General features: G+C 36.9%; 2 protein-coding genes across 4 annotated transcripts in view; both read left to right on the top strand.

Annotated features, from left to right (window-relative positions):
- Window positions 1-2,406: 2,406 nt before the first annotated feature.
- LOC132543270 (carbohydrate sulfotransferase 9-like) lies at window positions 2,407-3,405 on the top strand. Its single transcript, XM_060206753.1, has one exon. It carries the CDS (start codon window positions 2,407-2,409, stop codon window positions 3,403-3,405), a length of 999 nt encoding a protein of 332 aa, XP_060062736.1.
- Window positions 3,406-10,270: 6,865 nt separating this feature from the next.
- The window catches only part of LOC132543267 (gasdermin-E-like), a 34,883-nt gene continuing 28,115 nt past the window's right edge, over window positions 10,271-17,038 (top strand). For all 3 annotated transcript variants that reach the window (XR_009553967.1, XM_060206749.1, XM_060206747.1), the window contains exon 1: window positions 10,271-10,859. Coding sequence is in view for 2 of the 3 variants with exons in the window: in XM_060206749.1 (XP_060062732.1) it covers window positions 10,517-10,859 (343 nt within the window). In the remaining variant the exon portion in view is untranslated. The remainder of the gene's footprint in view (window positions 10,860-17,038) is intronic.

Genomic DNA, 17,038 nt, shown 5'->3' with positions numbered 1-17,038 from the left:
CGGCTTTCTGAAGTTTGTGTAACATCGACAAGAGGGACCAAGTTTTATTCGCGAGCTCAGCAAGCGCTTTATGGTATTTTGTGTTGTAGTGCTACACCAACTAGCTTCAGCTGTCGATCATACAATTTTTTCATTAGTAACAACTTTGCGTTGTAATTCTAAACAAACAAGTTAACAAAATTAAATAAAAAAACATCCATTGTTATAAAGATCAGTAATAGCAACACTCCAATATATAAAGTTGACTGTATTAATTATTTATTTAACAGGTTTAACGTCCTCTATTACGGCCTTTTGGCCTTTCAACATTTCTGGAGATGCGATAAATTTGACAATCAGGTTATTATGCATATAAGACAATGTCTGTACTCAACCTACACAAGGTAATAAATATAAATTCATTAATATAGGTGTTCCTTACTTGTATGCTTATATTTATATTATTAAGAGGAGACGTTTACGAATAGATATATGAACGAACGGAAGAAATTGGAAAAGTCATTAAAAAATAACAGAATAACGCATATCATTTCGGATATAAATACACACACCCCCGCCTTTTCTAAGAATAACAGAATAACGCATTCTATTCATGTTATAATTATATATTTTACATACAATGTGCAATGATAAAATACGACATATTTCATAAAGTTGTAATTTTCATTACATCAGTTTCCAGTCTCTGACAAGATTGTGGTGCATAAGACTTCGATGACACCACGGAGATAGATCGAAGTCTGTGATAACACATTGATATATGTGGATATATCGGCGTGTGTCAGTGAAGCCATGACAAACACATACACATACAACCAGCACCACACACACATACACACACACCCTCACACACACACACACACCTCACCACAACCACACACACAAACCAAAACACCCCCCCCCACACACACACACACACACACACACACACATACACACCACCACCACCAAACACAGCACCACACACACAGAGCACCCCCACGCACAACTAACACACACACACACACACAGAGAACACCACACACTTAAAAAGAGCACCACACACTCTCTCTCTCTCTCTCTCTCTCTCTATCTAACACACACCTTCACCCACACCCACCCACACCCCCCCCCCCCCCACACACACACCCTCCCTCACACCAACATGATTTTTGTCCAAACACTGCAAAGCTTATATTCCTATGATTCTAAATACATAGGATTTGCTTACTAAAATGTTGACTGGAAAAGAGTGAAAATTAATGTTGAAGCAAAATGACAGGTTTTCCTTAGTGTCATTACAAATTCCTGGGAGTTAAGGGGTTAACACACAATATGTAACACCACAGCGGCTAAGCAAGGTAAGTGGAATTTTACTGAGCGATGTGTGATAGGTCACTAACTTGAAGATCGTGGAGACGACACACTCTGTGCAACACTACACCATAAAAGTGGGGTACATACTTAAAATGTCATGTGACGTGGAGATTCGATTTTCTACGCAGAATCCGGGGTCGGCAAAGCGAGGTGACGAGAAGTACTTCGCATTTTACATACCTTATTTCTTTACTATATTGTCATGCTTTGTACCTCGGAACGTTATGTAAACAAAGCACCACACACACACACACACACACACACACACACACACACACACACACACACACACACACACACACACACACACACACACACACACAGAGCACACCACACACACACAACTAGCACACTCACATCAACAGAGCACCACACACACACACAGGACCACACACACAGAGCACACCACACACACAAACAACTAGGACACACATACTAACAGAGCATCACACACCCACAGAACCACACACACAGAGAACACCAAACACACACACACACTAACAGAGCACCACACACACAAAGAACACCAACCACAACTAGCACACACATACTAACAGAGCATCACACACACACACACACACACAGGACCACACACAAAGAGAACACCACACACACACACACACACACACAGACACATACACAGCACCACACACACAACTAACACACACACAGAACACCACACACTTAAAATGAGCACCACACACACACTCAGCACCATACACCCACACGGCACCACACACAAACACCGGACGACAGTTCTAGTTATGCACTGCACTCATTTTCAAAATAGTGACAGTAAAAACAGAATTGTAAATAACCGTATAACATAATTGAACTGTATGCAATTGCATTTACGGTAGTATGAAGACAATGGGATACATATGAATATCACCCTAAAATGATATGTAAACCATTGCGTTCATACCATTGTCAAACATGCATATTCGATAAGGGTTATATCACTTTTAACAAGTATTTTAAACATTACAACAGGTACGCAGGAGTACTTTGGACGGAAGGAAAACATATATCATAGAAGCATGCAAATCTATGAATATCTCTCTAAAGCATGGGAAACACGGAACACTTAACAACATAAAAGGCGAATATTTCCTTTACAATCCGAAGCATAACTTTGTCTTCTGTATGGTGCAGAAAGTAGGATGCACATTCTGGCGACGAGTGTTCCATTTATTGACCCACAATGAAACTTCGAATCTGTATTCTATTGATCATTTTAAAGTACACTCCGAATCTATTCCTACCCTTGGGCGTTTCAACCTCAGTGAAGCGAGAAGTGTTTTACAATCTTCAACATCTGCATTATTTACTCGAGACCCTTATGAACGAGTGTTGTCTGGGTACTTAGACAAAATATTCGCGGTAAATACTTATTACATGACACACCTTGGGCGACCTATCATCAAAATGCTACGGAGAAATGAAAGTAACACAACATGCGGTCATGACGTAACATTTACGGAATTTGTACAATATATCTTAAATATGAAAAAAAATGGTGTTGAACAAGAAATCGACCATCATTTCACACCTATGTATACCCACTGTTTGCCATGCGATGTCAAATATGACTTTGTGGGTAGAATGGAATCCTTCGATGAAGATTCTTCTTTTCTCTTCAGAAAAATAGGCTTATTTCTAAACAGAACAATATTAATGAAAAAGACTGATTCCATCAGTGCTGATATACGATTGAAATTTAGAGAAGCATTTAATGCTGCAAATACATTTTCAAAGTGTATGACGTTGAAGGAAATGTATGGTAGAGTCTGGACAACGCTCCAACTCAGAGGAATGGTAAATCCGGATGTTCCAATGCCTTACTCTCCTAATGCTACTATGGACATGATACAGCAGGCGGCGGTCAGAGCTAGTGACCCGTCACGTGTGTCGGAGTTCAAACGCAGAGGATTTATCAATATGTACAAGACCTTGGACAGACGACTTTTGGAAGGACTAAGAGAATACGTTCTTCTAGATTGCAAGATCTTTGGATACAACGATAGGCCCGCTGAAATATTTTCATGAGAATTGTAGTTCTGATGAGGACAGTGTGCTCCGTGTTGTAAAGGGAAAACTTACTATTTTATATAATCGGGTGGTAAAAATCTCGATCGGGTAACAAAAATGTACCCTCAGGAGATAAAATATAAACCGGGTGGTAAAAATATAACTGGGTGAAAAAATATATGACCAGGTGGTAGAAACTTGACTAGGTGATAAAATATATAACCAGGGCCCGTATTCATGAAACCATTCTAATGCTTAAGCATAGATTTTGTGCTCAAGCAGACTTTTTTATAATTCGCCTAAATGAAAAATACATATGTCGAATATAAACATTGAATATAACTTTGACTTGAAGTCCTTTCAAATTGTTTTTAAAATCTTTGGCAAAATCAATCTTATTTATCAATTTTTAACTTAAGCAAGACATAAGGCTTGAGCACAAAATTCATGCTCGAGCACGAGAACGGTTTCATGAATACAGGCCCTGGTGGTAGAAATATGACAGGGTGATACAATATATAACTAGGTGGTAGAAACATGATTGGGTGATAAGATATATAACCAGGAGGTAGAAATGTGGCTGGGTGATAAAATATATAATTAGGTGGTAGAAATATGACTGGGTGATAAAAAATATAACCAGGTGTTAGAAATATTACTGGGTGATAAAAGATATAACCAGGTGGTAGAAATATGACTGGTGATAAAATATATAACTAGGTGGTAGAAATATGACTAGTGATAAAATATATAACCAGGAGGTAGAAATATGACTAGTGATAAAATATATAACCAGGTGTTAGAAATATGAGTGGGTGATAAAATATATAACCAGGAGGTAGAAATATGACTGGGTGATAAAAATATAATCTTTCATCCTGCAACTGCACTGCCTTTGCCGGAATACATCTACCACATATATGTTTGTTGCATCCGGCAGTGACGAAAACAGCTGTATTTTAGCACATGCATTAAAATAAATATTCTGATTTACTTTATTTCATTTAAAATATGATAGCAATTTCATTTGTTGTAATTAAAAAGTTTATTTAAAATATCGTAGTAGGTTCTATACAAAATGTTTCTATTCTAATGGACGCTGTTAATAGTGAAATTTGTCACTCAAGTGTAGAACATAATTTGTGTTAAATCTTAATGTGACTGGCTGGCTTATCAGACAGATAGTTTAATTGCGGTCACCTTAGTGTCAGAATCATGCCGTGAAACATTGGCTGGACATGCTCTCCACCATGGAGACATTAACTGGTCACGGTTTAATTGTAGATCAGTAGAAGACACTTTCCCTATCAGAATTAGATTATAGTTGCTTTAGGATAAACTGTAAGATCACAGCAAATAGAGTCAGTCCTGGTGTGGCCGTGGAAGGAGTAACTTGTTAAGCTCGATACTCAGGCCATACATGTTATCATTGTTGTAACCTGTGTTAATACTCAACATTTGTACTTGAGAACGGTTGTTGCTGGTCTTTTGTATAACATAAGGATAGTACAACATAGAGGGGTAACAGACGCAAATATTGAAATCGCCCAAAATTATGAGTTCCTCCTTCTATAACAAACACCGACACCAGTTGGTTTGGTTTCAAGAAATAAAATGTTAATCCAAGCAGAATTAGTTGTATCATTTGGTATGCCCTTTATTGTAAACACACACCTCCGCCTTTTCTAAGAATAACAGAATAACGCATCCTATTCATGTTATAGTTATATATTTTACATACAATGTGCAATGATAAAATACGACATATTTCATGAAGTTGTAATTTTCATTTCATCAATTTCCAGTCTCTGACATGATCGTCGAACATAAGACGGCGATGACACCACGGAGATAGATCGAAGTCCGTGATAACACATTGGTATATGTGGATATGTCGGCGTATGGCAATGAAGACATGAATCATGCAATGCAAAATGTTGATCATCTTGCGTTCACTTTTTGGCAGTGTCGATTTCAAGTAAATTTAAATTTCCTTCTATATCCACACTAAGTTTATTTTAATTAATATACCACCCAGCTTAGTATGTTGATATCGTCGTGTTTTTCTCACATCGAAGCTTTTGCTAAAAGCAGCCGGCTACAAAACTACGACAATCTTTGTCAATAAAGTCACAATTGGCGACAAGACTACAACAGCCATTGTGTTCATTAACATTAAGTTTAACGACAGGCCATATCTCTCCATTGAAATATATTAGAACTGTCAGACTATCACAACGTCTTGTAAAGGCTGTTAAACAATTATCAAAATAAATTCACATGAGCAGTCACATCGAAAATCACACACAACGAGACAGTCCTTTACCTGTTAGCCATTCAACCGAATATATTGAATTGATATTTATTGCTATTTTGGTTAAATTTCGAGATACATGCAACATAGTGTTTTCATACTTATGAACCTGACCTTGTCCCCCTTCCTTGACCGAGTGATTTTTTTCAGTTTCACAGACACTTTAAGACGACGTATCGTTTTTAAATATTACAAAATCATACATTTTCATGGGGTTCCTGGTTTTCCAAAAATATACATTATTTTGCTGTCATGTGGTTTTGTGGATAAATCTTGCTATCTGTCAAGTGCGACGAATTTTAGGTTTATTTTTTTTTTCGTGGTTTCCTTCAAATCCAAAGGCTGAAAAACATTCCCTTCTCCTCTTGGCACATACACAATCGTACACGTTCTCCCCGTCACACGATTGTTCATTATCACGATCTCACGTTCCTTCACAGGGGACATAACTCTTAAAAAACATTTTTAGTAGGGTGCCTTCCAGCACTACTAAGTCATCTTATGTAGTTGCTTACATATACTAAAACATGCGGTGTCCTTTTTTTCTTTATAGTGCACACACATATATAAATCAGAATTACATTACATATTTATTTTGACACTATCATCCATGTCAACTTAATCCATTACTCATTCCGTGGACATCAAAAGTCTTGGATATAGAGTACACAGATGAATATTAATCCCCATGAAAATACATGATTTGACATAACTTGTTAACAAGAAATGATTTGAGAAGCCGGAACTGGTTTGTTTTCTTAAACTTTAAAATAAAAACGCAGTGATGCTCCTTTTATCAGCTAATACATGCATGTCCCAGGGGTTATTCCCAAGTCTTCCGTACAGATCGAACCTAATTTCTTGTCCTTTACTAGTCTTGCGCGTAACCGGTCCATCTAAAGAGATGCGAGGTTTTCATGATTACTAGCCGAGCGGTATGTTACGGCTAGCATTTACCAGGGTTACACACTCCCCCTCCAGGAAAGAACCGTGCAAGTATTTTCCAATGGTAACAACACTTCACGTCCAGGTAACATCCAAAATGCGTAAGTTGAGTAATCTTACGTGTCCTATATCATGTTTTGACAATGAATCAAAAATCGAACTTGAATTACCAAAAATTCGGACAATCGGATTCAAATAGAGTGAGTTTGGCGGATATCTGAAAAAAAGAGGCTTTCTTTTTTAAAATAAAAGGGGAGGGTCACAAAAAGATCTCTGCATCGACATTTCTAACAAAGTAAACTCTAGACAGCCGCAGTAACTCATTCACTATGTAGAATATCGATACAGAACGCGATAACTCACTATGTAGATTATAAAGCCAACAGGTTTGAAAACGAGGCAGTTCATTTGTAAAAATGGAGACAAATGAGAGTTACGTGAACAACTGTTTTTCGAACTTACAACATGCTAAAAAATCGTTTTGATGACAAACTTGCTTTATTTTGATGTCAAATAAATAAGACATATGTTTCTGTTAAGTGATACTTGTATCATACACAATCCACCAGAAAATTAGAATTTAACATAGAGCACTTCGTTTAAAAAAATTGATGTCACAGGCCCGTTGTTTTAAAAATGGGTATGACAGATCTTCTCTTTGGATGAGTCATCTTTAACAAATACACTACAAAAAGTATCGTTGTCAATCATATTTAAGGGCTGTGCACTTTAAATACGTCAGATATCCTGCAGTCAGTATTCTTGACAAGTGCAATCAATTCAAGGTAGGTAGATCCATTACGACAATATATAACGGGGCTTAATCTTAAGTATGGACTGATAAAATCAGATAGGAAGAGAACTGGATTCAGATGGAACTTCACAACAATGATAGAAGACCTAGATTTTGCAGATGATCTTGCCCTTCTTTCATCTGCCATGAACCATCTACAACAAAAGACATCAAGGCTTGAAGAAAATGCCTCCAAAGTAGGACTGAAGCTCAATGACAAGAAATGGAAGCTAACAGCATGAATGAAGAGAAGTTGAAGGTTCGCCCAAAAACAACTTGGCGAAGAATGGTGGAGGTGGAGCGGAATGGTGCTGGCTGGAGTACCTGGAACTCTACACGCCGTGCCGCCGAAGATCGAAAACAGTGGTGAAGGGATGTTCAAGCCTTGTGTGCCTCCTGGCACAGAGAGACTAAAGGTTAAGGTCAGGATAAAATCTATGTAATGCATTTTACAGAGCAATGGTATTGGGCACAAATTCTACAAACCACTTCCCCATCAATAAACATCTATATATCTTCAATTATAAGACATCTGTATTGCTAAAGTAAATTTAAGATGGCAGCTTTATGTTATAATATAAATCGTTATTTGTTAAAAGTTACACTCAGCAACCATCCGCACATACATCATGTAAACGGCTTTCGTGCTGATTAACATGACGTCGAAATCATTTAGAACGTAGATTACTCAATGCTGCTATCTGACTCTTTGAATGGTGTTATTGAGAAAAGAAAATATTGTAAATTTAAGTCGTATTCACGTGATTTACCCAATGCCACATTAGTTTTAGGATCTCGTACACTAAACAAGTCCTTAAATGGAATTCAGTACTTATTGTTCCGTTCCTCTTTCACACACAATGCTTTATCGTTTACCATTTATAGAATGTTTATCGAACAAATCGGCGGGATCAAACAACAAATCGGAGGGTTGAAAATATTTTAGTGCATTTTGATATTTTTCGTTTAGATACCAATGATCGATCGCGCCATTTTCGTGACGTTACTGTTGACCAAGTGTCCTCATTGAGAAATATTCTATTTCTGTGTCCAATATAAAGCTCCAGGTGTTTGATGCTCGGTAGTTTGCCTGTTGGTTCCAATGTTCTAAAGGGAACGTAACTTAATTGGATCGACCAAGATTTTTGTGGTGAGTGTCGTCGAAAGCTGGAGACGCTTACTTTTCCGGAACACCAGACCATATTTTCCTGTATTTTTCAGGAGTGTGTAAATATTTTGTTAATGTTTTACCAAAGTGTTATCGAATTTGTGTTTGAATTAAAATTAACATGTCGGTTTTCTTTTATTTATTTATTTTATTAATTTTTATTTTTGATGATACTGGCTGGTGTTATATTATCCACCTAAACACAGAGGAAACAATCAGATATGAAAACACAAATCATTATCTCGTGTGTTATAACTACAATTGACGTCACTTCATCGCGTAAACAAGAAATGCAGTTGTTATAATATCTCTGGATATCCCCTGATTTAGAGATTATTAAATGTTTGAATGACGAGACAAACATACATAAAATTTTAACGAAGCTTGAATTCCAATGGGTTTTTTTTGTCCAATGGCACTTGAGCGATGGCAAAAAGTACAATTTTTGTTCATATGCAACAGCGTGTGATACACGTTCCAGTGAGTACAGACTTGCGATATGAAAATTGTCTATCCGTTTTTTTTTATGTTTTTACATTTTTTTTATATAAATGTGGATTACACGCTGAGTAGCTATTTTTAAGATGTTATATGATCATGTCCAGTTTGGCTCGTTTTCGATGTTGGCGGTCAGTATGTATCCCAAGGAGCCGCCGAGTCGTTTGTTGTACATGTACATATCAGGTGAATTCTAAGTTTTCATTTGTTGACGTGTTCGAAATTCGGGTTCAATTAATTAACTCATTATTAGCTCACCTAAACTGAAGTGTCAAGTGAGCTTATGGGATACCGTCTAATCGTCCTTTTTTTTAACAAATCACTATTAGCCATGAGCAACTGAGCGGATTTTATCAGAACGATCAGCTGGGGAGGGAATCAATTTTTAATAAACGGTGTGTCTCAGCCGCCAGAGGTTTGAGGAACAAATCCCAAAATGGACAATTTTGCAAGCTCTTTGAAATGCTACTTCACCTATAGGAATTACTAATTTTGCCCAAATTTGATCAGAGGCATCCTTGAGTAAATGGGAATCAATTTTGTATTAACATTGGGTCTCGGCCTCTTTGGGTATAAAGGGATGGGCCCAATAAGGAAGTAGACTAAATATTAATATTTTAAACTCAATTTTTTTACACTCTAGGAATAGATGGGTTCTATCCGTCGAAAGTTTGGTGTAAGTCATCCTTTAGTGATGAGGAATTCATTCTGTATATCTTATTTCATATTCTATGACTTGTGTATATCGATCTGGTTTTAAATTCAAATCAAAATCAAAGGCCGAACTTTTAAGTAACTTTGTAAATAAAACCCAATATCAAAATTTCCTCAACGCCGATTCCATTTAATTACCACGAGGACCGAATCGAGACACGAACTTTTAAATGAAATACCACATTGTTTGCAGAATTCTTGTTCAAATTTAAACAAAAAAATATATATGCTTTCTGAACATCCTGTCAGTCGCAGTCATACGGGTCAACCATTAGTTTAGGTATATACAAGTATGTATATGTACGTTTAGTGTGTGTATATATATAGCCGCACGTAAAGCGTGTGCGCCTGGTCGACATTTATACACGTGCACGCTTGGCACACATCAACACTCTGAGCTTATATTTACACTACACGTGAGATGGAGGATGTTTGTTACAAAATATTGAGATATGGCGAGACTGAAACTGTCGGCGCGACACGGCTTAACACTGATACTTCAGGAGAAGTGATCGATACTTCAGGAGAAGTAATCAATACCTCAGGAGAAGTGATCGATACATCAGGAGAAGTGATCGATACCTCAGGAGAAGTGATCGATACTTCAGGAGAAGTGATTGATACTTCAGGAGAAGTGATCGATACTTCAAGAGAAGTGATCGATACGTCAAGAAAAGTTATCGATACGTCAGGAGAAATGATCGATACTTCAGGAGAAGTGATTGATACTTCAGGAGAAATGATCGATACTTCAGGAGAAGTGATCGATAATTCAGGAGAAGTGATCGATACGCCAGGAGAAGTGATCGATACCTCAGGAGAAGACGCCGATGTTTCAAGTTATATCGCTGATATTTCAAGAGAAATAGATGATTCCTCAAGAGAGTGCATTGAGAGTTCAAAAGAAATCTCCGCCGGTAATGCAAGAGACTCTACACCGGAAATTGATACCACGCAATTTGAGGACACAAGAGACTCTACACCGGAAATTGATACCACGCAATTGGAGGACACAAGAGACTCTGGCTTCATACCTTCAGGTATGTTTATCAGTTCAGTCGTTTTACTAAAATAAACCTAGAACTAATCTCGAGCTAATAATTACAGAATTTACACTTTTCTTCTTTGGAATGGTAGTTATCAGTATCAAAACAGAAAAAAAGTCTCCTGAAATCAAACTCCAGGATTATTTTTTTTTTCTTTTTATAAGATTAAGAAAATAAGAAAAATAACATTTGGCAACTTTTGAAATGTCATACTTGAAATGAACTGCATAGCAAGATCAACTAAAATATAATGTAGATTTGCAAACATGTTAGATCAGTTGTATTTCATTGGAAAAACATTAAAGTATGAAAATGGCTTAAATGCTACCCGTATGTGAACTTTACCTTACAAGATTTTGTTTTGTTTTGAATCGCAGAAAAAATATCAGTCCTTACTCTCAGTAACAATATGAGCTTGCATTTAATTCCTTAAAACAATATATTTTATTCAATAAATACAAGACAAATGGTACGAGTGTACAGAGAGAAATATCAAGCACATAGTTTAGCTAATTGTGCCTGTTTGGCGGTATTTTCACGGCCATTGGAATTACTGATTTTGATTAGATGAATTAATAAATGTGTTAAGTGTCCGATAATAGAAATTTCATTTCTCACAATTATGCCTCAAAAATGAAAAGAATAGAAAAGTGCATGATTCGGAACAATGAAAATCTATATTTTTTATATAGGTTTTGTCCGATTTACAGAAGAATTCACTTGTAATCATAAAATGGATGTCGTCCATACAGCCTCGTCACTTTACTTAGAATTATGTTCACCGTATTCTGTATATTCTACTCTAATATATGACATAAGTTTCATTTCGATTCCCCTTTTTTCAAGAAGACAATGTTATGGCGATGATTCCAACCGAAAGATTTAGCGATCGGATAAAATATAAAATCTTAATTTATATTTTTGTCGTTCAAAATCATGTGCTTCCATAAACCTGACACACTTTTTTTGCAGGTATCTTAAAGGGAAACCTGAGTGCATTTATAATATACTTTCATTGAATTGTATTTACAAAAATAGCAGTCGTGAAAATTTAAGTCAAATCTAATGACACGTTTTTTATGTTAAGCTGAAAACTGTATGAAACCATCGATCCCATGATTTTCCTGTTAAGAATGACTTTTTGAAAGAAACACATCCTCGATACTCCAAGGGTTACAATCTGTGTCGCTCTCTGTACCCCTGGAACATGTCCTCGATACTCCAAGGGTTACAATCTGTGTCGCTCTCTGTACCCCTGGAACATGTCCTCGATACTCCAAGGGTTACAATGTGTCGCTCTCTGCCTGGAACATGTCCTCGATACTCCAAGGGTTACAATCTGTGTCACACTCTGTACCCCTGGAACATGTCCTCGATACTCCAAGGGTTACGATCTGTGTCGCTCTCTGTACCCCTGGAACATGTCCTCGATACTCCAAGGGTTACGATCTGTGTCGCTCTCTGTACCTCTGGAACATGTCCTCGATACTACAAGGGTTACGATCTGTGTCGCTCTCTGTACCCCTGTAACGTGGCATGGTAAAATTGAAGGTTCTGTTTGCAACACCGTGTGCAAGCCGGAAAAAATCGAGTTTGGTCCTTTGGTGTACAGCAAACGAAACTCAGGTCGTATAACGGTATGTTGAAAGGCTTTAAAGTTGGATATGTTTCCTTTGTAATCTTCAAAAGAAGCGTGTCCGTTTTTGTCTCTCTGTAACCTAACTGAGACAAATTGCCACATATTCAACAGATGAGACAGTTTACAATATTTACATTTATTACAATTTACAAGGATTTTTATGCAAAATATACACATTGATATACAATCACGTGATTCTCTTTTACGTGACAGACTTACGCTCTAAATAACAATGTATCACATTGATATGTCTACACTATATCACTCTAACTAAACCCTACTGTATTCGAAAGTATGATATAACACTTTCACAAAGTCTACCAAATCCTAAAGAATTCTTAGAAGCTCAACAAGTGACTGGTACGACAGCCCACACAATAATGTCAGTACATATGTCCTGCTGCTCCTTATAAAACACTGGGTCGACCTCTATCGTTCCGTTGTGACAACATGTCCACCTGACAGATTATCTAGGCACTGCATGGCACAGTTTCTCATATATATTTATAAAAAAGAGAAACATCTAGTATATCAACCTCACTGAAGCTTCCTCGTGGATAAGGCCGTAACTCACATGTCAATGACCGAACCACTACTGCCATAACACACATCTGGGCCTCCATAGTGTTGTACAACACGACCGCATACATAACATGTTCAAAGTCTCAAGACTATACAGCATCCACCGCCAGGTAATTAGACAATCATGTCCTTTAACCCCTTAACTCCCAGGAATTTTTAATGACACTAAGGAAAATCTGTCATTTTGCTTCAACATGAATTTTCACCCTTTTCCAGTCAACTTTATGGTAAGCAATCCCCATGTAATTATAAAAATGGAATTACAAGCTTTCTAAATCTTTTGACAAAAATCATTTTTTACGAATAATGATATGAGTTTTGTTGTTGTTGTTTTGTACAACAGTATCAACAGTTTAGTCAACCACCAGAATATGGAATAGGAAACTGAAAAACTTATTTGTTTTACAGCAAAATTATTTCTTTTCGTTTATCGGTATTTGTCTAAGTATGAATGAAATAGGACCTTGTGATCATAACACCATAAAGATAATCCGCTCCAGTACGGAAATTCGATCAAAGCAAAGAGATCTCAGATAATACTAACTACACTTTTGTCAGGTTTTAAAAGCAATCTGCTTGTTCTGTCACATGAGGAAAACTGGGAAGCCCGACTACACTGGATGTTCACTAATTAAAATTAAAAAAAAAAAAAAAAAAAATAGAATTAAAAAATATATATATATTTACATAATTGAAGTTTGCATGGGTGGCGAAGATGTTCACGCAACCATGAAGAGATATGGCCTGTCATTAAACGTAATGTTAATGCTTGTCGTAGTCTTGTCGCCGATTGCTATCAGCAACACAATATGTATTATCAAAAGCTAAACCAATAAAATAGTCCGTCTTTATTAGAGATAAGCAACGCTCCACCCGAAGATTCACGGTCCCTTAGGTACATATTAAAAGTCTTTATGAGTATGTCCTCGCCAGTTCTATGTAACTTAAGGTGAGTAGGGTTAGTATTTGTAATTTGTGGTTATCAATTAGACTGGTTAAGAGGAATAGCACAACATGTGATAATTTGATCACCGTGTACATCATACTTGATCAAACTCCTTTTTTCATGAGATTAATAAAGAAAATAAATTGTTTCTTATTCAGAACGCAGTGTGTCCGAAAGTAAAAGACAGTCGATCGTCACTCTAGGACACTAAATCATTGCCCAACATACTAAGCTGAGAGGTATATCAGTTAACATAAACTTTGTGTGGATATCGAAACAAATTTAAATAAACATGAAATCGGCACTGCCTTAAAAGTGAACGCAAGTTGATCAATATTTTTAACTGTATGATTCATGGCTTCACTGGAGCGTGTTTTGTTTAAATTAGCTTAAATTTTCCACATATCCACATATACAAACGTGTTACCACGGACATCGATCTAAATAGGATGCGTTATTCTGTTATCTTTTTTATCGATTTTCCAATTTCTTCCATCCGTCCACAAATTTCCTCTTTACTACAAGTTTGGACTTTTATAATGAACAAGCATGGAACAACTATATTAATGAATTAATATTTATTAATTTGTGTAAATTGAATACAGACATTGTTTTATATGCATGCTATTCTGATTGAATAAATAAAGTTAACTTTAAATATTGGAGTGTTGTTATTACTGATCTTTACAAAAATGGATGTTTGTTTATTTAATGAAAACATGTATGATCGACAGCTAGAGCTTATTTCAAGTTTCAAGTTTTATTACAACTTTAGGTCTTAGGCCCATCAATCCCACTAGTCGATGTTACACAAACTTCAGAAAGCCGTTACGAAAAAATGTACATAGTACATATGGAGTTGGTGTGTTTACATGTATAGTGCGATATCGGAAGTGCTGCATGGTTTTTTTCTAATGTCATATCACAGGAAGAATGCAGGTGAATAACCATTCGTGGGCTCGCTGTCTAGTCTGAATACGAAATACATTATATTGTACAATTACAGTCTCACGGAAACATCTAAAGGATTTTCCGAGTTTGATTCGGCAACGATCGTAAATGGAGGCATGTTTACAAAAAGTGAATTTAAGCTGCTTCTTTATCAATACAGACGCACGATGTACATGCATAATATATTGAGTATTAGTTATCCATGTATTGAAATTCGAGTGTGACGGCTTTCCCAACACCGACATCACAATTCGTAGAAGTGCGTAGATGGGAGTAAGGGTTAAGGTATACAAACATCTGCATATGAATGTTTAGGGCTTCCATATATATTTCACCGTCGGCTCAACTCATAGCGACATGAATATGGGAATGGGCATGGAGCTACAATATACAAATGAAAATACCTATAAGAGTATGTCCTGGGCATTATTATGAATATATCATTACAATATAACTCTAGTTAATGAATACAAGCAATTTATACAACATAACAATACACACCACTGCACTCGCGTACCTGTTAGCTTTACAATATCAACAACCCGCCACGCACGCGCTTATACACCTATACACATTCAATAATTCATATACACAACGTATACTAGATATAAACACATCCAAACTTACCATGGCTGCTGAACGCCTTCTTGATGGTATAAACACGTTAATCCATGCCTGTCCGTTTACCTTTCTCCTCGTGTATTACCCATGCGCCAACACCGCTTAAAAGTTAGACAAGTAAAACGGAGATAAATTCAATCTCGATAAAATGATATAAAACATACTTACAACAAATCCACAGATGCGCTAACACTCCTTTTTAATCTGAATTTCAATAATAAGTTTTATACGAAGAATTAGAATCATTTGGTATAAGTTGACAACTTCACAAATATAAGCCCACCTACTTTTAAAGGTCTGGCGACCCTCCTCCAAAGACGTGTCTAGGAAATTATTCCCATCGGTCTATATAGATAAATGGCAAGCGTCTGGATACTCGAATTTCTGGCAAACATATCAACTGTAAAATCAAATATTTTAGATATTTTTTTATTTTGTTTTCCCTTTAATATTAAAATGAAATTAATACCAAACAGGGACAGTCGGGGAAACCAGAACCACACCTCAAGTGATATCACACCCCTATAAAGTGATATCACACCTCCTATAACACACCTGATATCACACCCCCTATAAAGTGATATCACACCCCCTATAAAGTGATATCACACCCCCTAGAAAGTGATATCACGCCCCTTTGAGAGTGATATCACACCCCCTAGAAAGTGACATCACACCCCTAAGTGATATCACACCCCCTGAAAGTGATATCACACCCCTAGAAATGATATCACACCCCTAGAAAGTGATATCACACCCCCTGATGATATCACACACACACCCTAAAGTGATATATCACACACCCTGAAGGGATATCACACCCTGAAGTTATATTACACACCCTCGGAAGTGATATTACACACCGTCTGAAGTGATATCATACACCCTCTGAAGTGATATCACACACGCTGAAGTAATATCACACACCCTGAAGTGATATCAAACACCTGAAGTGATATCACACACCTGAAGTAATTTCACAAACCCTGAAGTGATATCACACACCCTTAAGTGATTTCACACACCCTCAAGTGATATCACACCCCTGAAGTGATATCACACACCCTGAAGTGATATCAAACATCCTGAAGTGATATCACACACACTGAAATAATATCACACACCCTAAAGTGATATCAAACACCCTTAAGTGATATCACACACCCTGAAGTGATATCACCAAACCTGAAGTGATATCAAACACCTGAAGTGATATCACACAAGTGATATCCACACCCTGAAGTGATATCACACACACCACACACTTGAACTGATATCACACACCCTTAAGTGATTTCACACTCCCTGAAGTGATATCAAACACCCCTTAAGTGATATCACCCAACCTGAAGTGATATCACCCAACCTGAAGTGATATCAAACCATTGAAGTGATATCACACACACTCTAAAGTGATATCACAAACCCTGAAGT

Source organism: Ylistrum balloti, unplaced genomic scaffold (assembly GCF_031769215.1).
Source record: "Ylistrum balloti isolate Yb309-2 unplaced genomic scaffold, AGI_CSIRO_Ybal_v1 Utg369750, whole genome shotgun sequence".
In the NCBI taxonomy this organism is placed as follows: Eukaryota; Metazoa; Mollusca; class Bivalvia; order Pectinida; family Pectinidae; genus Ylistrum; species Ylistrum balloti.
This window is presented reverse-complemented; position numbering and strand designations above follow the sequence as displayed.